The sequence below is a fragment of the Lactuca virosa genome, chromosome 8 (assembly GCF_052849685.1).
Source record: "Lactuca virosa cultivar CGN04683 chromosome 8, Lactuca_virosa_CGN04683_v6, whole genome shotgun sequence".
NCBI lineage: Eukaryota > Viridiplantae > Streptophyta > Magnoliopsida > Asterales > Asteraceae > Lactuca > Lactuca virosa.
In genome coordinates this window covers 40,026,265-40,049,115 of record NC_136433.1, presented here as the reverse complement: position 1 = coordinate 40,049,115, position 22,851 = coordinate 40,026,265, and the positions used below count along the sequence as shown (strand labels likewise).

Genomic DNA, 22,851 nt, shown 5'->3' with positions numbered 1-22,851 from the left:
AAAAATATTTTTTTTTTCGTTAAAAAAATCAATCGTTTTTATAGAATTTACTAATTTAGCTACTATTCTATAATAAAAAGGTAGCATATAGAAACATAATAATTAAATCTATATGAAGAACATTAATGACAAATATCTTGTAGGCTTATACAAGCCTATAACATAAAATTATTTATTGTCTTTATTAAATATTATGATATCCTCTTCTACGTATCAAAATATTTTATTTAATTTGATGATTTATTAGTATGTCGCTTGTCTATTTCCTAATATTAATAGTTAAAATAGTTTTAAATAATTACTTAAGTTTCCATACTTATATTAGGAAAAATATAATAAAAATATAGCTAAGTTAATTAATTTTCTAGCATAGTTATAATTTTGCAAATTCAAATAACTAAACTACGTGCATAATAGTATAAATAAATTGATTGTGATTATAAAGTTTTACCGTCAAATATGAGTAGGTTTTGCTTTTGTAAGACATCAAATTACTAAATATATTTATTATTGTACTTTAATAACTAATTTAAAAGAACGTTTGTTATTATTATCATTATTACTAGAAGAATAATTCTTAAATATAGAAATTAAGTAGGCAAGTAATTATCTTTTTCTTTGTTTAGGTGCTATTATAAATGATATCATAGCAAACCTATGCAATTTATCCTTTTAAAGTTTGGATATACTCCATATAGAATATTTGTTTCATTCAAGATTTGTGATTCTTCAAGGCTTCCTCACCATACACCCATAATTACACATTGCAACCCTTCACTTGTAAATCGTTCAAATAAAGTTTTTTTTTTCTTTTTTTTTTTTACTTTAAATATTTATTTTTCATCCTGTAAAACCCATCAGCTATCCATTTTTAGGAAGATAATGTAATTAAGATAAAAATAACGTATATCTTGATAACTATAAAGTTATGGAATGTTAATAAGAGGTGTATGGAAATAGTAACAACTAAAGGGACTAAAATGTATAGGGATGTTTTTAGAAGGGTGAATTTTGAAATTATGAATTAAAGATTTCAGATAAAAAGAGATACCTAGGAAAAAAACAGTTGGATTTAATCATAAATACGAGTTCGAATTGGTGAGAGAGACGTGAACAAACAGGGCCAAAAGGTTTTTCTTTTTCCCCGCCAGCTGTTCCGTTTCAGCAACTGTGTGTGTGTGTGTGAAATTATAGAGAGAGAATCTAGAGAGAGAGAGAGGGAGATCTCCCGCCCCATTCTCCTCCTCCCCTTGACCTCTCTACTCTTTCGAATAATTCGGCATTCTCATAAACCCCAAACTAGTCTATAATCTCAACGTCCGTTTTGTCTCAGTGCCGTCGAAGCACTCGATCTGGTAGATTCTGATTCGGTTTATGTTCGATCTGATTTTCCGCATCTGGATCACATCGAATCCGAATCCGAATCTATTACCGGTAAGTACAATTCGGATCCTCTGATTTATGAATTGTTTTTTGTAGTTTTGGGATTTGATATTTATGAATTGTAGTTGTGATCAGAATTGCGGTGCTCGTGATGTTTGATTTTGTGTTATTTGAATTTGTAGGATTTGCGATCGTTTGACAATGACGGCTGGTACTGAGGTAGTTTGTAACGATGTCGTTCGGAAGGTTGAAATTGAGGAGAAGTGTATAGCTGGCTTGCATACGAGTGATCTGAACGAAGTCGGTGATGCTGCTACTGTTGACGGTAATGTCGGTGGCAATGGGAACAGCAATGTCGGTGGGCATGGGAAGGACGATACTGATGATTCTTCCTATGTATTTGTCAACGGTAGTATTGAGGCGGTTGCTGGTGATCCTGCTGATAAGGGGGGTAATAATGTAGATGCTATCTCTCCTAAATCTGATTCGGCTGATGAAGTTGACCAATTTCAGAAAAAAAAATTAGGTTTAGAAAACGGGGAAATACCTGTTGATCCGTTGGTGTTGGAAACTAATGGCATCGTTAATAGGTCTGCAACAGTAGGGGATCCTGATGTTAAAGCTGATAAAGATGAAGTGAATCTTGAGAATGGATCCACTATTGATCCTCTTGTGCCGCTGGAGAGTAATGGCATTGCTCAGGATGTTAATGGACATCTTGGCAAGAACACAGGGGAAGAAGATCAAGTTGTTAAGAGCACTGAAATGTATGATGCTAATGGGATCACAAATGTTGAAGCCCAAACGGATGATATTGTTTCTGGAATTACTGTTGATCCTGAGTCCACTCTAAACCCAATAGAGAGTTCCCAAGTGACAGTCATTGAGTCAGAGTCAATGAAGGACTCGGAATCTCAAGTGACAACCACTCAGTCTGTGTCCACGCCTGATCTAATCAACATAACAGATGAGTCATTCTGTACTGCCAATCCAGTTAGGAACACAGACTGTGAAGTGGTGGTTAATGATGGGCAGGAGTTTGTTAGCAATCTGATGGATACAGCAGAAGGTCAAGTAACAATTGATGTGTCTAGTAAGCCATCTGAAGATTTGGAATGCCAAGTAACAGCTGATCTATCAGAATCTTATGAAAGTCCACCCCAGGAACTAGAAGGTCAAGTAACAGTTGATGGGCCTGGTAAGCTAGCTGAAGATTTGGAATTTCAAGTAACAGCTGATGAGTCAGAATCTTCTAAAAGTCCACCCCAGGAACTAGAAGGTCAAGTAATAGTTGATGGGCCTGGTAAGCCGTCTGAAGATTTGGTATGTCAAGTTATAGCTGATGAGCCAGAATCGGAAAGTCCAATCAATGAACAAGAATGTCAAGTTCCAGTCAACGGGTTAGACTCCATTGACAGTTCAGTTGACAATCAAGAATCTCCAGTATCAGTTGATGTGTCAGAATCTAATGGTAATCTTACTGAGGAAGTAGATACCACTACAAAAGTTGAGTCCGATGGAAAGTCAGAAGAGCATCAGGACTTGTCAATTGTTGACTCAGAGGTCAATGTAGAAGCTGAACCAGATATTGTCTGCAATGGGATAGAAGCTGAGCAACAGAGTGAGTTGGTGTCAGCTCCCTGCGTATCTGAGACCAATAAAGCTGAAGAGACAGTGATTGAGTCAGAAGCAGAACCCAAAGAGAATCCAGACTCAGGACTTGTGTTATCTGAGGGTGCAGATAGTCTAACCAATGGACAAGTTGAGAAGTCAGATGGGATTCTGGAGATGGAAGAAACTCAGATTTCTCAAACAGTGGCTGATGACGATGTACCTTTAAAGCTTGATGCCGAGGAGAAAAAATCAGAAGAGACACTTGAGAAACAAGTGGAGGGAAGCTCAGAAACACCAGTCAAAGCTACAGAACCTGTTGAGTTGGAGACAAACATTCAAGAGATGAAGGAACATGTCAAGTTAGAAGATGAGATTCAGGAATCACAAACAGAGGTTATAGACAATGTTCAAGATGATATGAATCAGGAGGATAACACAGCAGAATCCACCATTGAGGCTGAAGCACCATTGGAGACAGAAACTAGCATTGAGCCCATCACTCATGAGGATACAGTTTCACAAATTGAAGTCAACAATTGTGTTGATGAAACTCAAGAAGGCTTCCAACCAGATGAAAGTGCTGAAAATGTTAAAATCTTGCCTTCCACTGATTCTATGGAATCACAATGCAATAGTGGTGAGTTGCTTGTTGAGAGGGACAGTGCTTTGCTTTCTAATCCTGTTGAGTTGACAGTAGTAGAAACGAAGCTTGATGTTGCAGCAGCTCATTTGGTTACAGAGAATGGATCTGTGATTGAAAATGCTGATGTCCCTGATGATAATGAAGAAAAAGAAAAAAAAGTTGAGGACACTCCTGTTGCAGATGATTCCACATCAAGAATCCCTGAAGCATATGTGAACTCTGGAGCTGTGATTGAATTTGGCTCAATTGGGCGTCATGAAACAGTTCCTAATATGCCTAATGGTGATATCATTGCTGTGCCAGATGTCATAAATGGGGAGACCAAACCTGCTTCTGGTATTGATAGTGACAATTCAGAACAAAATGTTGATGACAAAATGTCTTGTCCAGAAACCGAAGACATGAATGGCATTCAAAAGGATGAGATTCCTACATCTTCTGTAGAGGATTATGTAAGTGATGCTCCTGATGCACAGAATGAAGAGGAAGAAGAAGCTGAGGTTCTACCATATAATTTCTTAATTAGGATTCCAAGATTTGAGGATGAAATGTTTAAAGATCAGATTAGAAGTGCTCAGTTGCAAGTTGATGAGAAGACACGCCTCCGAGATGCAATCCGAGTTGACATTCAAAGCAAACGTGTAAGAAATCTTGAAACATTAATTTCATAATAAAATTCATAATTTTCATTTCATTGATTCATTCTATTTTCACAGGCAAGGTTGAGAGCCATTAATGAGGCATTTAATACAGCAAAACAAGAGGAAACAGCTGCAAGACGGTTAGTTAGATTAAAGCGACAGGAAATAGACTCTGTTCAGGCTGTCATCAACCGCTTGAAGAATGCAGAGTCTGTTGGAGATATTAATCACAGGGTATGTTTCACTCCTCCCTCTTCCAAATCCAAACATTGATGAAATCTGTTAAGTTCTGATGAATGTATGTTCTTGAATCAGATATACAATATGGAGCACATGATACAACATGAAACATTGTCTTTAAAAGATGAGAAAAACCTCATTCGTGAGATTAAACAGCTTAGGACTCTTAGAGAACAACTAGCCTTGAATATGGGGAGCCAAGATGAAATTCAACAGGCTATGGATCAAAAAGATCAAACTGAGGAACATATGAGGGTATGCGTGTATCATATCATTCAACATTTATCATGTCCTCAATCCCTGATTTTTTTTTAAAAAAAAATTATTTATTTGCAGACTTTAAGGAAGGAACTGGACGCTTTAAAAGTAAAGCTAACAAAAGCTGAAGCAGCTACTGCAGCAGTGGGAACGAAGTATGATGAGCTAAGCACAAAGGAAAGAGAACTGCAAGATCAGTTCAGAGCTGCGGATGATGTTCGTCAAAAAGCATATGCTCATTTAAATAGTTTGAAGAAACAATCATATGACAAGGTTTGTTGAATTTTTGCATCTTACTGATCTGTAGTGAACATAAATAAATAAGCTGTTAAGGCACATCTTTGTATGTCAATTAGCTTTGTAATAGTTGTGAAATGACATCTTAATATGGTAAATAGGTAGTGTATAAACGCACGTAACTAGATTGTTGTACCTTGTGATTAGTAAAACATGTTATCATGTGTATTTACGACCGCACGATTGATCTAGAGATTAATATGCATAAACTTTCTTAATCACCTGTCTAATCCACAAATAAAGAAATAGATAAAATCACCAAATTAAGAAACCATCATGTGATATTAGAGTATAGAGACATATGTGTATCCTACCATTCTTCTCTATAACCGACCGCATGCTAAATTCTCCCTTATTTCAACGGAAATAAATTAGCAAGTTAGGATTTGACTCATCTGAGTCAACTCATTAGAAGACCCTAGAACTTATTATGCTCGAACACGTGTCGTAGACAGAAGAATAAGATTTCTTTTGCTAGTAGAGTTGTTGATGATTTCATATGCCGAATTTAGGGTGCATACTAGATGGATGATATATTGTTTTTTTGCTTGAGGTATTTTTAGCTATATCTAATCTGGCTGTTACATTTGCATCGACTTGTATTAAGGATTTTGAGAAGTATATTTACTTATTTGCCCCTATTATTTCATATCTATGAACAACAAAACATGTGATAGCTTTTCTCTTTGTGGATACTTGTTTGATACGGATCAATATTACCTTTTCAAGTATTCAACTAAAGTAATGTTAATGGTTTTTCGTGAATTTACACTTAGACATGAAAATTTTGATCATATTTATGCATTTAGTTATCTAACATGGACCCTAAGGAAACATCAACCACCTGTGACGAAATATGAATCTGCATTATTGTGAAAATAATAAATTTTTATGCAGAACAAAAACTTCCGCCTGTACAAGGAAGACGTAATGGCAGCAAGAGATTTCGCATCACGTGGAGATAAAGACTCACTTCATCGTTTGTGCGCGAATCAGGTTGTTTAAGCAATCTATTTCATTTATTGTATCCGTTACAAAGGGGTACATACGTCATTTCATTCTGTGAAATCAATTAACACGTGGTTCTGATTCACTGTAGGTGGAGGCATTTATGGAACAATGGAACAACAATGATGAGTTCAGAAATGATTACGTCAACAGGTGCAATATGAATGCAACCAGAAGACAGAAATATTTTGATGGAAACTCACTCAGTCCTGATGACGTGTCACACGTCCTCCCGCCCAATGAAACAGTCAACAGGAATCTGGTTTCCATTCCGACGGACGCGAAGCCGGTGTCAGTTATTCCAACCGTGAAACAAGAAACCGCGGTTTCACTTTCCTATTCCGAAGATAGTAAACCCATCGAGCAAGTAACGGTGGAAAAGAATCAGACATTGAAAACCAAAGATGTTAAAAAGGAAAGTGAAAGTGACATGTCAGCAGCTGACATTAATAAAAAGGAGGAAGCGAGAAAAGAGGAAATGGAATTGGCTAGAAAAGCTGAGGAATTGAGGAAACAAGAGATTGAAGCTAAACTGAAAGAGCAACGAAGGTTGGAGGAAAAAGCTAAAGCAACGGAAGCATTAGAAAGGAAGAAACGTATCGCTGAAAAGGCCCAACTCAGGGCCGAGTTGCGGGCCCGCAAGGAAGCCGAGCAAAAAGAAAAGGTATATATATTTAAATAAATAATAAAATGATTTTCATAAAACTTTAATTTGATAATTAATGGTTGTGTAGGAGAGGGAGAAGCGGATGAGAAAGAAGGAAAAGAAGAAGGCGGGTGGAGATGGGAGTGTGAATGGAGAAGAAGCTGCAAGTTCAGAAAGCTCAAACGAGGCTACAACTAAAGAAGACATCAACAACAACAGTAACAATAACAATAACAGTGTGATGAAAAAGAAAAAACCGCCAGCTCATTTCTTTTCAAAGCAGCTGAAACCAAAACCGGTCCCACCGCCAGCTTCAATCAGAAACAGGAAGAGGTGGCATCAGTGGGTGAAACTCGCAATGGCTGCTATTGGTGTCCTTGCTCTGTTTCTTTTGGGTAACACCGGCTTCTTTATTAATCTTAAGGTCCACAAGACCGATGGCAGTGCTGGCATCTGAATGAAAGAGATATAGAGAAAGCGTTTTTTTTTTTTTTTTTTTTTTTGGTTTCTTGGATTGCCCTTTTTTTTTTTTTTTTTTTTTTAAATATATATATAAATGATCGATAGAGATATGGATTAAGAGATTTAATAAGGTTGGGGGTTTGTTTAAAGTAGTTATGAGTAAAGTTATAGACTTGAGAGAGTATATGTAATATGGATATGGAAAAAGTTGGAAAATATAATAGGGGACAATGGACTTCCTTTTCGTAAGTGGAATTACTTTAAAGATATTAATAAGCTTGTTTGCCTATCTACCTTACTGGTGATTTCATATTTTGATTTGGTTTGCATTTTTTATTTTATTTTATTTGTGAATTCAATGTTTCTTGATTTTAACAGGGTAGGCATATGAAGGTAGGTACCTGAATGTCAGCTTGGTTTATGACTTATGACTGATGGGATCTACTAATTTCAACTTGGACCCGACCTTGGCCCACAAATGACTGAAAAATAATACATTGTGATCCAAACCCCAATGCAATTTCACCATTTTGGTGAAGTACAACTGTCATACTTTAGTCTTGGCCTAAGGGATGAAATGTGCCATCTTCCAAAAAGCTTCTATAATACATCATAACCAAATATTTATGTCCTTGAGCTTAGGAAATGGTAGAACAAAATCCAAACTTATATCTTCCTACAGGTGTTCAAGAACATGAAAGGGCGTGTATATGGTAAAGTATTGCATGGCCAATCTCTAAACCAAGTATATGATATGAGGATGTAGTCATGTCTAATAAGAAGTCCATTACGCTTCGTATAAAGCCATTGGCCTTGATTTGGAGTTGCATATTTTTTTAACCTTAGTTATATTTGTTCCTTATTATTTAATTATTAAATATGAAATTTAAATTCAATAGGGTATTTCAGCTTAGCTCAAATAAAAAGGCTGGAGGCAGTTTTAAAAACTTTTGTGTAATAGACTAATAGGTACACGCGGTTAATAAAATTAAGTTTCCATTATTTAATAAATTCCCTTAGTATTGAAATTATAGTGGAATTAGAGGATTTTTCACCCAAGTCCAAGTATAGTGACTAAAGGTGACAATCACACAATTTCTCATAATTAGGATAGAAAGAGTCGATAGAAATATACAATGTTGTGTTCTCCTCACGATTTCAAGAGAGGATTATGGAGAGAAATAGATTAGAGCTAATGTTTGGAGTTCTTGAGTCGAAGAAACCATAGCCTAGGAACACCAATCAAGTAAGTAAACCCCAGATTTTATGGTTATGATTAGGGTTTATGATCAAGAGTTCAAACCATTGATTAAGATAATAGATTGATGATCTTCGACTTTGGATCTTACTTAATATAATTTCGGCAAGGTATGCAATTTGATGGTTGATTGTGGAATGTTGTAATTAAACTTATTTGAGTCTAGAAAGATTATGATTGTATTTTTAGAAGAAATTACATTGGTTCACCCTAAGGTGATTTTATGGTTCTTTCTAAGCTTACATCCCTAAAAACAAGATTATGTGTTCGTTTCTTGCATGTGACATGTACTCAATGTTAAACTCGTTTGTTTTGACGTTAACCAACACAAAACCCTAATTTACTAATAAGTTTACTTTGTATTGAATGTTATTAGTAATGATTATATTCATGATGATTCACAAATAAAAACTTCAATTATACATATGAAATGGAATTTGAATACACTTGTTTAAGGGACTTCATTGGATCAATGATCATGAAGAATTCCAACTCCGATCAATATTAATACAAGGGGTTGTAGAGGTTAAATACCGTCTCGTAAAACATGTCAAGCATTATACTACATGTCGTGAATGTTTAATGTGGAGAATCATTATGGGGTCAGATTTAGATTAATTTAACTAATCATCTCAAATGGTAATAGTAATATCAATGTTGTTAAGATTGAGATCTTATATATGACCGTTTTCTGCTTTGCAAGATCGTAATCGTAAGATTGAATCGGATTGTAAGATCGCACCAAAAACATTTTAAAACATAAAAAATACATATTTATCCATCAATTAACCATCCTGTTAACAATAAATACTTAAAAACATAAAAAAAATATTTTTAATATATTTATTTAATGATAAATTAAAAGGTGTATTCCATGTAGTTAGTCCAAAAATATATTTGATTTTAATATATATATATATATATATATATATATATATATATATATATATATATATATATGATAGGTTATGAGCATTACATCATTCCTATGGTGTACATGCAACCCTAATTGCTTTGATCTAGGTTTTCTACTATGAACACAACAACATTGAATACCAAAGCATAAAACTTAGATCTAACATGCTATTATCAAAATTGACATAAGATTAGGGTTAGAAAGTTTACCTTGATTGTTATGTAGCAATAACAATCACAATCCTTCTTGATCTTGACTTCTGAAAGCTTAGTGTCTCAAATGTTGCACCTCTAATTCATCCTATCAGTTGCTATGGTGAAGGCAACCCAAAAGAACCATGCTCATAATCGGGTCAAGTACATACCAAAATAATTATGGGCTTAGACACCTAATCCAACAATATATATATTAATGATCCTACGATCTTACGATATTACCGTGATCCTACTGAAAAACGATTCAAGTAAGATCGGGGATCGATTTACGCAGGGGCGGTTTTAGGGTGTTCCCCGTGTGGCACTGACAACACTTGCTTTTCCTATCCGTAGTAGAAAATTTTTCGATTTTTTAAACCTATTTTTCATGTATCAGCAACACCTATTTCATCTCGGCAATACCTACTATATATTCCTACGTCCGCCCCTGGATTTAGGGATAATGTCATATTAGCCCATCAAACTTTTTGTGTTTTTTTTAAAAGGTCACTAAACTATTTTTTTTTTGCACATTAAAGGAATAAACTCTCATTTCTCTGTTTTAAAATACCCTTATGTTACCTTTTACCGGGTTGTAAGGTAATATACATGCCACGAAGGAAAATGTCGGTGCCAGGTCATTTAATGAAATGGCCACGTGTAGTACATTTATATTAATTTGTTTTAAATAAACCATTTGCATTATACAATCCCCTCCCCCTCATTGAAGAAACCCCTCCTCATTGAAGAAAACCCTCGTCCCACCATAGTAACTGAAGATCGATGGTTATATTCCTCTCAATCAAAGTTCATTTCCAAGGTGTGTTCATCAACCAACCGTTTTGCTATTCTGATGGTGTTCATCATGTGTTCAAGAACATCGATTTTGTTGGTATGTCATATAATGAGTTTGTGGGTTTTCTTGAACGATTCACACAAGAGAAGTGTGAGAAAATTTATTATTGTCAACCCAATTTACAAATCCCAGAAGGTTTAACCTTGATTTCTAATGAACTTCAATATCAAGAATTTATAGACATTGCTTATCGATGTGGAGTACAAGTTCTTGTTTACATGGACCATTTTGGTACTACTGTGCACGTAATTAAGGCAAATGAAAATGAAAATGAGGATAATTAGTCAAACATGTCAATCGAATGGGAAGAAGGTATTGACCTAACTGACTTCATGAGTCCACAAAAGAGCAACATGGAAGGAGTAACCTATGAAGGAGTTAATCAGGCAAATGGAAATGAAGATGTCACAGAAGGTGATCCAAAATATGATGAAGATGAGAATATCCCAGATGTGAAAGGAAAACAAATGTTTAATGAAGACATATATTGGAAGAAGCAGATTCCAGTTCTAGGTATGAGGTTTACCAACCCTAAACAATTAAAATTCATGCTTTGTAATTATGCTGTAGCAAATGGGTATCAATTGTACTTTGAAAAAAATGACAGTAAAAGGTTATTGGTTAAGTGTAGTGATGGTCAATGCACATTTAGACTGTGGGCATCATGGATGAGTGAGGAGCACTCATTCCAAATCAAGTCCCTTATCATTGAGCATAATTGTGCAAGAAATTTTAAGTTAGGGTCAATTGTTAATTACAGATGGATTGGAATTCATTTCACCAGGGAAGTTCTTGAGAATCAGAAATTCAATGTTAGGATGTTAAAAGAGGAAGTAAAGACTAAATTTGGCATAGAGGTTAGTATGTGACAATGTAGGAGATCCAAGAAACATGCAATGTCTCTTGTTGAAGGTACCATAGTTGAAAATTATGCAAAGTTGTGGTCCTATGGTGAGGAGATAAAAAGGTATAATCCAGGGTCAACAGTCAATTTGTCTGTGAACTCTATGCCATATGGGAAAACTTACTTTATTATAATATATATGTTTTCATGCACTAAAGGAGGGTTGGAGAAGTGGCTGTAGAAGGATAATAAACTTAGATGGGTGTTTTCTAAAAGGAATGTGTATTGGTAAGTTATTATGTGTTGTTGGTAGGGATGGTAACAATCATATATACCTAATAGTTGTAGTTTGTGTTGAAAATAAAGACAACTGGAAATGGTTCTTAGAAAACTTGCAAGAAGATCTGCATCTTGAAGGTGGGTTTGGTAACACATTGATGTCAGATCAACATAAGGTATGTTTTTGTTCATAATGCCATGGATTATTTGATTCAAATGTGATCTACTTCTAAATGTTCTGATGATGTAAATGCAGGGAATAATTGAAGCAATGAAGGATTTATTTCTAGAAATAGAACATAGGCAATGTGCCAGACATGTTCTTTCCAACTTCAAGAAGAAATTCCCTGGGGCTCAATATGAGAAATTATTTTGGAAGGCTTGTAAGGCATCAACTGAACCTCTTTTCAATTCTGCAATGAAAGAGATTCAAATGATTAGCCCTGCTGCTTATGTGCATCTTATGGGAAGGAATCCAAACTCATGGTCAAGAGCATTTTTTCAAATAGGAAGGGGGTCTGATGCAGTTGAGAATGTGTTGTCTGAAAGCTTTAACATTGTTATCTTGGATGCTAGGAAGAAGCCAATTATTACAATGTTGGAGGATATTAGACTATATGTGATGCATAGGATGTGTAGTTTGAGGCAGAAAGGAAGTGGATGGGGACATTTAGATGTATGTCCAAACATAAGGCTTACCATAAATGAATTGAAGATCCAACAAAGGTACTTTATTATTATCTGAAACTCTTGTTCACCATAGTAGCTATTGCTAACCGTGTTTATTTGTAGGTACCGGCAAGTGCTTCCTAGTGGCCTGAATACCTTTGAAACAAGAAACTTAGGAGAGTCTTATGGTGTTGATTTGGAAAAGAAAACATGTACTTGTAGGATTTGGCAACTGAATGGGTATGGTTGTGTACACTCAGTGGCAACCATTTTTTATGTAAATAGAGATGTAGAGGAATTTGTTGATCCTTTATATCGTGCTTGCATATATATGAACACCTACAAGTACTCAATAGGAAGCATGAATGGGAGTGCAATATGGCCCCCAACAGACTACATACCACCTTTTCCACCATTGAAAAGGAAGATTCCAGGAAGACCCAATATTAAGAGAAAGAGGGACAATACTGAGGTTAGTGGATCACACAGAGTATCCAAGTCAGGAAAAAAGATTGTCTGTGGTGTTTGTAAAAAGGCAGGCCACAATAAGTCAACCTGTGATGCAGTGTCAAAGACCCAAAAAAGTAAGGTAAAAAAGAGGAAGGCTGAAGGTGAAGGTGAAACTAGTGCATTGAAGAAAGTGAAGGGTCAAGTGCAAAAGGGAAATGGTGTAAATAAGGGAAAGGGTGAAGATAAACGTGGAAGTGGAATTGGTTTCAAAACGGGACAAGGTGAATGTGGGTCAACAAGTGTTGTGAATAAGAAAAACGGTACAAAAGAAGGTACAGTGAAGTTAAGAAAAAAGTCAGGGAGGATAATAAAGAAAAAGTTGGCAAAAAAGGTTGAAGGCAAAAACGGTGAAGGTGATACTTCAACCAAACCAATGGATTTGGATTAAAGGTGTTTTGTTTATGGAGTATGTTAGTTACGGTTAGATGTCTTTATTTCATGTTTGTTATGGTCTTGTTAAGATTGTTAGCGTGTCTTTAAAACACCAACTTATGAAATTAAAGAATGCATGGATGTTTGTTTTTCGTTTGTAACATGAATGGTTGTTTTTTGGTTTAAAACATAACATGAATGTTAGTTTGTGATGTAACATGAATGTTTGTTTATGATTGTACTTCCAAGGTAATTCATATAGCAATGTACTTCCACATAACAATGTACTTTGACTACAACTGAGGTTATTGTGTTAGTTTGTGATTGTAACATGAATGTTTTTTTACGATTGTACTTCCAAGGTAATTCTACATAACAAAGTACTTTCATATAACAATGTACTTCCACATGAAAAAAATTAATATACACAGTTAACTTAACAAAGGGTACTTCGTCTACATTACTACATATTAGAATAACATCATATGCAGAACAATGGTTAACAAAGTACTTTCATATAACAATGTACTTCCACATAACAATGTACTTGGACTACAAATGAGGTTATTGTGTTACCAAAAACCCCCAAAAAGATGGTTCTAAAAACCCTAACATCTTCAACAAGCACCACTGATCAAAATAACCAACAACACATACCCTAATACATACATATTATACTAGCAGATGACGAACTTAGACAAAAACAAACAACCTTCGACAACCCAATAACCCAAAAAACGCTAATCGTCATCGTGCTATCTACGAACTAAACTACACCCCCAAAATCCCCACCTAACGACATCACTGCAACTCCAACTGCACCCATCACGATCACTATCCTTTTCAAGTAGCGTATTTCCTCCCTAAACTCTCCAAGTTGTTGTCGCAGTTAATCTCTCAGTTCCTCAATCTGCACTTGGGTTTCCATGGCGTGAAGCTCGTAATCAGTTGGTACCCGTCTAGGTCCGAAACTCTGAAACCACCATATGAAAAACTTTGTTCTGGGACCATCTTCTTGATTTATAAGTGGGAAAAAAGCGAACTCGGTGGTATTATGTGAAGGTTACGGATTAGGGTAACAAAGTGGGTGGGGAAGAGGGATTTAGGGTATCCCTTCAATTTATAAGGGGGACCATTAACGATGACTAGGCAATCTTGGGGACCAAGATTACAACAGTAATAATCCACGATGGAGGCCCATGTCACGAAAATATGGGTTATACCTTTTACAATCGGTAAAAGGATGTAATTAAACAGTCATATGAGAGTTTATTCCTTTAATGTGCAAAAAAATAGTTTAGTGACCTTTTAAAACAAACACAATAAGTTTGATGGGCTAATATGACATTTGCCCCTGGATTTACGTAGGTGAGATCGTAGGATTATACGATCCTACAATCAAAATTGTGATTTTAACATACACGGTTAATACTTCTAAGACTATTTTTTGAAATATTTAAGTGTAGTCAATTTTATAAAAAATGACACTTTTTTAAAATTGTTATGGACATTTTTATTTTCAACAAAAATATCAAATAATAAAGTTGTCCCTTATACATTGCTATGAATTTTGAAGAAGAAATCTCTATAGAAAGTATTGCTAAGACAACTTACATTACTTTTTAAAATTAGAAATTTTTATAAATAATTAGTTGTTTATAAAAGATGAGTCTAAATTCTTTAGATCTTTATTTTATGTTCTCATTGGTATTAAAAAGTTGAAAAAGAGCCATTTGGATGACAAAAATAATTTTGAAAAGTTAACATATTTGACCACTCACTCTATTAAAAGGCAACTGTCGCTATCAAATACGGTGTATAAAATACGTCGGGTAAATGTCTTATAAAAGTAATAAACATTATTTCGTGCATATATTTAATCACTTAGGCAAAAGATCAAATGAGAACTACTAAAAGTTAAGAACCGTAAGAACCTCATTTTATCTACACACACTACATACACTCTCACATGGTTATTTTCTCTCCCATCTCAAACTTGAAGAACACACAAACATTACCACCAGTTAGCCACCATCCACCACCTTTGACTGCCACCGCCTCCTACCGTCGACGAACCGCCGCTGCCTCCTACCGCCTACGAACCACCGCCATCAGATCCACAAGTTCCGGTTGGCTCCAGATCTACAATTTTCCTCTTCAGATCTACAATTTCAGCTTCAGATCTATGATTTCTCTCTTCATATCTACAATTTTCGTCTTTAGATCTACTATTTTCGACTTCAAATCTTCGATTTTCTCCTCCAGATTATGAGCTCCGACGAGCGGTGATAACCACCACCTTCCTCTATCGCTGTCGATCGCCACTTGGTCTCAGATCTGGAGTTAAGAAGTTGTTTCAACTTCATTTTCTCTTTAAAACACAAACATATCAGATCTAGTGCGATTTGGTTAGATCTGATAGTCGACCTTATCACCACCGACCACCGCCTAACATCAGCTATTGTGCTTCGTCGGAACACCAAAAAACGTCACACTCTGCTCCGAAGTCCAGATCTAGTTCGTCTCCAGATATTCGACATCCGGATATGATGGAATACAAGAAAACTTCTCCGATTTGCTTCGTCGGAACAATAGATCTCACAGAAATCACCGCCAACAGATCTGACATCCAGATCTGATGCTACCACCGTCAATGTGACTCCAGCTCTACCACAACCAACGTCGCACCACCGTTGTTGTTGCTTACCATTGGTACTCATGGATCTGAAGTAAGGGAACAATCTCAGATTTGGATATAAGATGCATTGAAGGTGTTTGATGAAATGCTTCACTAAAAACAAGGTATGTTTTTAAACATGGAATAGTATGAATAAGTTTATGAACCAGTTTCTTAAGTTGTATAAGCGTTTTTTTATAATTATTAAGTTGTTAATGTATGGATTTAATACATATCTGATTGTTTCAATTAGAAAAAAAATTAAGCTATGACTGCATGATTTTTTATAAGTTTTAAGATGTGAATGCATGATCTTTTGTATGTATTAATTTGTGAATGCATGATTTTTTTTCATAATTTTTAGTTGTGATTTAATGAATTTTTTTATAAGTTTTAAGCAGTATATGTATGAATTTTTATAAGTTTTAATATGAATTTAAACGTGTTTTTATTATATTAGTGTTTTCTCAAATAATGTGAATTTTGGTTTTTTAAGTTGTGAATTGTGATGAATGTGTGAACTGCTATCTAATACAACCTCCAAGCTCCAAACATCATCATATGTAATTTTTAACGTGTAACTATATTTTATTAAATTGTGAATTTGTGTATTAAATTGTGAATAAAATGTATTAACTTGTGAATTGAGTATATTAAGCTGTTAATTTCTTTTACGAATTTTATTTTTGCTTCTAAAATATAAGATGAAAGAAGCATTATATATAGATTTTATTTTCTCTAATTTTGAATAACATGTAAAATTTAAATTGTGAATATTATATAAATCTAAATTTAAAAGAAACACTGGCCCATATATCTGAAGGTATAAATATAAGTATTAAGTACAGAATATGGATGTGAATGTATAGTTTTTGTGTATTAAACTATGACTTTAATATATTAAGTTGTTAATTTTGTGTATTGACTGTATTAATTGTGAATTGATTGTATTAAATTGTGATTTTTTTTATGAATTTTATGTTAAAATATAAATATTTGTTTTAATTTTCTTGTGAGTATTTTTTTGTGAAGTAAATATGTAAGAATGCATTAGTTTCTATAATTGTTGCATTAAACTCTAAATTAGTGAATTAATATGTTTATTAAGCTGTGAATATAGTATTTAAGCTAACAATGCATGATTTTATATACATATTTGGTTTGAAAGGAATGATGGTTACGACACTGACATAGATGGTTGGTGCTGACATGTAGTAGTTGGTGGTGGTGATAGAGTTTGAGTTTGACTCTCCTAAATTAGTGATATTATGATTGTATTTAAATTGTGAATTTTGTGTACTAAACTATGAATCGACTGTATTAAATTTTGTATTTTGTATAATTTTTGTGTTAAAATATGAATCGATGTATGAATGAAAATATTAGACTGCAAAAATTACAATTTTGCCATTTTCGTACCAAAATACAAAAAAAAATCGGATTTTAACATGTTTAATAAGTAGTGTGTACATCTTTACGTATACAATGAATGAGGTTCTTACGGTTCTTAATCTTTTGTGGTTCTCATTTGAACCAATCTCTCTCTCTCTCTCTCTCTATATATATATATATATATATATATATATATATATATATATATAAGCTGTTAATTTTGTGTATTGACTGTATTAAGTTATATATATATATATATATATATATATATATATATAAGCTGTTAATTTTGTGTATTGACTGTATTAAGTTATATATATATATATATATATATATATATATATATATATATATATATATATATATATATATATATATATATATATATATATATATATATATATATATATATATATATATATATATGGAAAAGTTCAATAGAGAACCATTATTAATAAATGAATCAAGGAACCAATCCAAAACGTCGAAATTTAAAGCGATCAACAACAAAAGGAAGGGTTGTAAACTCTTACAATGGACGCACATGCACCAGATTATAACACAACCAACTTCTTTTTTTTAGTTTAATTTTTTTGGCAATGTTTTTTATCAAAATAAAAAAAAAAAAACCGAATATACCATTGTTTGTGATTTTTCATCATCTTTCCATAAAGATTCATATTGATATATAAAAAATGATTTTTTTTTTCAAAAAAACCACTTCATTTTTGTAACGCCCGTGTTTCTAGGTTAACCATTAATAATGATGTAATAGTCTAGGTCAACCTTTGTAATTTGTTTTGAAATAATAAATTGTATTATTTGAGTATTATGTTTTTTATGCTTAATTATTTTGATATAATGAATTAAGAATAAAAAAAAATAAGCGTCGAAAATAAATATTAGATAAACACAATATCTATGAAGGAAGTTGTAGTGGTCGTGACAAGGATTCCGGATATATAAAGAATACCGAAATTCGAGTTATAACGAAGAAGTTATGACCTGTCGAAGTTTCGCGACAGAACCGGTACGACACTCCGTGACGTAAATAGTGAATTTACGATAGAACGATTTTTAGCCTTAGCGATCTAAATAAAAGTCGTAGTATTCGTTAAACCGAGAACGTGCATAAAAAGAACGCCCAAATCTTACTTCGTATGAGGAAGTTTTGGTTTTTCTAAGTTTCGACTTAGCAGTATGCAGACCAAAACTCGAAATTTAGATCGAGTTATTTTTAGCCGAAACAATCTAAACGAGAATCGAAGATCTCATCGATATTAGCGCAACGGTAAAAAGACAGACGAAAACGGACGTCGGATGAAGACGTTATGAATTTTTAACGGACTTTTCCTGTCAGGCCTGTTAAAAATATAACTTTAAAAATAAATTCAAAATTAGCCGACAGAGTCTAAATGAAAGTTGTAGAGCATAGTCTCACCTACGCGTGGATATAAATAACGTCAAAAACGGAACTCGTATGCGAAAGATACGAATTTTAGATGTTTGGAAATTCGGAGTACGCCCCGCATACATGAGTACGCCCAGCGTGCTCGTGTGTGTGATCCGGAGTTGGCCACGTTGCCTACTTCCTCGCATGCGACACGTATCTTGTACCATCGTCACGTCTGATGCCACACATCACCCTACGCCTAGCGTACGAAGGCTTAGGCCCCGCGTAGAGCACCGCTGAGCAGTACGCCCAACATACACCATATTTACGCCCAGCGTAATGCTGAGCCTCGGGCACTATAAATAGAACTCAAGGCTGCCCGATTTTTGTTTACTTTCTTTACATCTCTCACCCTTATACTCTCTCCTAAATTGTAAGAAATACCCCCGAAGCCTAGTGTATCGTCCTAGCACCCGAAGCAATTTCTAGAGCCCCCAAGATCCCGAGAAAAAGAGTTTTCGAGCCGAAACTCTGCCCACGCAAAGCCCGGTTTTTGAGAAATCACCCCGGTTTCATCTGAAAAGATTATTTTAAGAGACGAGGTGCTGCCCAATTATCGTCTTAACAAGTGAGTGTATAGTCACTTTCATCTTACACATAGATATGAAGTATTTTCTATAAAATACGTGCTGTGTGTAATTATATTGTTCGTTTATTTGAAATGAGTGTTGAATAGATGTTTTATACAAGTTTTAAAATGTATATTTATTTTTATCTACAAACATGTTGGGTAAAACATGGGTAGATGAAATAGTTGATGTGTGTTAAAATGATGAGAGGCCTCGATGTTGTTGTTGTTGTAGTCATCTAGCGGAGTATAGATGACGACCACAGACCTTTCTAGATAGTCCAGTGGAACGCTAGCAGGTTCACAACCTGTAGGTGTTGGTGAACTATATGTTCGCTGGTGTACTCCATCCCGCTCATGGTTGCCTTATTTGACATAAATTGTTAAGGAATCCCTAAAGCAGTGTTGTCACCCCGATGAAAATCCTTAGACTAGGTCCCTTATGATAAGTGTTTAGGGACGTAAAGTGAGGATAACGGGAATGGGTAATCAGAGTTATTGTTGGTTGATGAAATTAATAAATTTATTTTTGGTTAATGAATTTAATAAATTTATTATTATTTGTGGGTTGAAAACCCTATATGCTCACCAGGCTCCCAAGCCTGACCCACACAGCTTTTTATATTACAGGTAGTGGACCCCGAGCATAGTCGGATGATGATGAGAGATTTTTGGATTATAGGCCAGTAGTTGTAAACAACTGTTGTAAGGCTTATAATATACTGTTTATGCTTTTGGTCTGTATCGGAACATCACATCCCGAGGTTTTGATATATAATGAAAATATATATTTTTTAAGAAATGTTTTGATAAATTTTTATCATGTTTGTTTTGGGGACAAATTCCGCAACATCTTTTAAAAAGATTACTCTGATTTTATTTTAAAAGCATAAATTAAATCGGTCTTTTCTGGCCGAGAAATTTGGGGATGTCACATTTTTCTTTGTTTATTGAAAAGTAGGTATATTTTTTATAGAAAAAAACTAATAAATATATCAACATTCATATTTTTTGGTACTCTTTAAATATAGATTCATATTGATGTTAAAAAAATCGATATTTCAGTTCAGATTCACATTGTGTAACCTGTTCAGATTCACATTGTGAACTTTCTCAGATTCACAGTGTGCATAATAGTAAGTCAGATTTACAATATGAATCTGAAGTGATCGAGCTTTTTCACATTGTGAATGTTAAAAATTGAAATATTTACAGTTAAGATTCACAGTGTGAATCTACACATATCGAGGTTTTTTTTTTTTTTTTTTTTTGTCGGTGTTGATGTTTATTAATAGACTACAGAAATTTAATATTTTTGGTATAATTAGTTTTTTTTAATAAAAATAAACTTAAATATTGAAAAAACTAACACAATGAAGTGGATTTTTTTCAAAAAAAAAATGTTCATTTTTTATACATCAACATGGATCTCTATGGAAAGAGGACGAAAAATCGAGAACAACGGTATATTCGGTTTTTCTTTTTCGATAAAAAATGTGGCCTAAAAAAAACTTTAAACGAAAAAAAGAGATGATTTTATTGGTAAGTAGGTGAATTTTTTGGTATAATCTTGTGAGTGTGCGTCCAATGTACAAGTATACATCTATTTCCTTGGCCGTTGATCATTATCATTTCCGACGACCGCTCACGATTGGTTCCTTGTTAATTATGATTTTTTATTGAACCTCTCTCTCTCTCTCTCTCTCTCTATATATATATATATATATATATATATATATATATATATATATATATATATATATATATATATATATATATATATATATTGTAACGCCCGTGTTTTAGGCTAGAAATTAATGATGATGTAATAGTCTAGGTTAACCTTTGTAACCCGTTTTGAAATAATAAGATGTATTATTTGAGTATTATGTGCTCATTGCTTAATTATTATGATTTAACGAATTAAGAATAAAAAATAATAAGCGTCGAAAATAAATATGAGATAAACCCAATATCTAAGAAGGAAATTGTAGTGGTCGTGACAAGGATTCCGAATATATAAAGAATGCCGAAATCCGAGTTATAACGAAGAAGTTATGACATGTTAAAGTTTCGCGACAGAACTGGTACGACACTGCGTGACATAAATAGTGAATTTACGTTAGAACGATTTTTAGCCTTAGTGATCTAAACGAGAGTCGTAGAGTTCGTTAAACCGAGAGCGTGCATAAAAAGAACGCCCAAATCTGACTTCGTATGAGGAAGTTATGATTTTTCTAAGTTTCGACTTAGGAGTATGCAGCCCAAAACTCGATATTTAGATCGAGTGATTTTTAGCCGAAACAAACTAAACGAGAATTGAAGATCTCGTCGATATTAGTGCAACGGTAAAAAGACAGACGAAAACGGACGTCGGATGAAGAAGTTATGAATTTTTAACGGACTTTTCCTATCCCGGCCTGTTAAAAATATAACTTTAAAAATAAAGTAAAAATTAGCCGACAGATTCTAAATAAAAGTTGTAGAGCATAGTCTCACCTACGCGTGGATATAAAGAACATAAAAAACGGAGCTCGTATGCGAAAGATACGAATTTTAGAAGTTTGGAAATATGGAGTACGCCTAACATACAGGAGTACGCCCAACGTACTCGTGTTCATGATCTGAGTTAGGCCACATAGCCTACTCCATCGCATGAGTGCCACAAATTCGTAGCCTTGACGTGTCCGAGCTGATCCACCTCGTACGCCCAACGTACTAGTTGTACGCCCAGCGTACAGGTCGACGAGGCAGTACGCCCCGCGTACCTGAAGATTACGCCCGACGAAAATCGATGGTTCAACCCCTATAAATAGAAAACAAGGCTGCCGTATTTTGTTTGCAAACTCTTACTTCTCTTTCACTTTACACACACTTTTAGCCTACTTTTAACCCCCCCCCTCGAAGTCCCAGTATCATCCCGACACCTGAAGCAAGTCCCGAAGCCCCGAAGATCCCGAGAAAGAGAGTTTTCGAGGCGAAACTCTGCCCGCGAGAAGCCCGATTTTTGAGAAAATATCCCGGTTTTTATCGAAGAATATTATTTTAAGAGACGAAACGTTGTCCAATCATCGTCTTATCAAGTAAGTGTATAGTCACTTTCATCTTACACATAGATATGAAGCATTTTCTATAAAACACGTGCTATGTGTAATTATATTATTTGTTTATTTGAGATGGGTGTTGAATAAATGTTTTATACAAGTTTTAAAAGTGTATATGTATTTTATCTGCAAATATGTTGGGTAAAACATGAGTAGATGAAATAGTTGATGTGCGTTAAAAAGATGAGAGACCTCGATGTTGTTGTTGTTGTTGTAGTCATCTAGCAGAGTATAGATGACGACCACAACCATTTCTAGACAGTCCAGTGGAACGCTAGCAGGTTTGCAACCTGTAGGTGTTGGTGAACTATATGTTCGCTGGTGTACTCCATCCCCCTCATGATTGCCTTATTTGACATAAATTGCTGAGGAATCCCTAAAGCAGTGTTGTCACCCCGATGAAAATCCTTAGACTAGGTCCCTTATGATAGGTGTTTAGGGACGTAAAGTGAGGATAACGGGAATGGGTAATCAGGGTTATTGTTGGTTGATGAAATTAATAAATTTATTTTTGGTTGAAAATTTTAATAAATTTATTATTATTTGTGGGTTGAAAACCCTATATGC

The 22,851-nt window shown here is 34.4% G+C and overlaps 1 protein-coding gene across 1 annotated transcript; it reads left to right on the top strand.

Moving 5' to 3' along the window:
• Positions 1-1,092: 1,092 nt before the first annotated feature.
• LOC145133100 (uncharacterized) lies at positions 1,093-7,485 on the top strand. Its single transcript, XM_079068036.1, has 8 exons — positions 1,093-1,434; positions 1,566-4,281; positions 4,357-4,515; positions 4,597-4,776; positions 4,858-5,052; positions 5,974-6,072; positions 6,176-6,748; positions 6,819-7,485. The coding sequence occupies exons 2-8, from the start codon at positions 1,585-1,587 to the stop codon at positions 7,185-7,187; spliced, it is 4,272 nt and encodes a 1,423-aa protein (XP_078924162.1). The 5' UTR covers positions 1,093-1,434; positions 1,566-1,584; the 3' UTR covers positions 7,188-7,485.
• Positions 7,486-22,851: the final 15,366 nt, after the last annotated feature.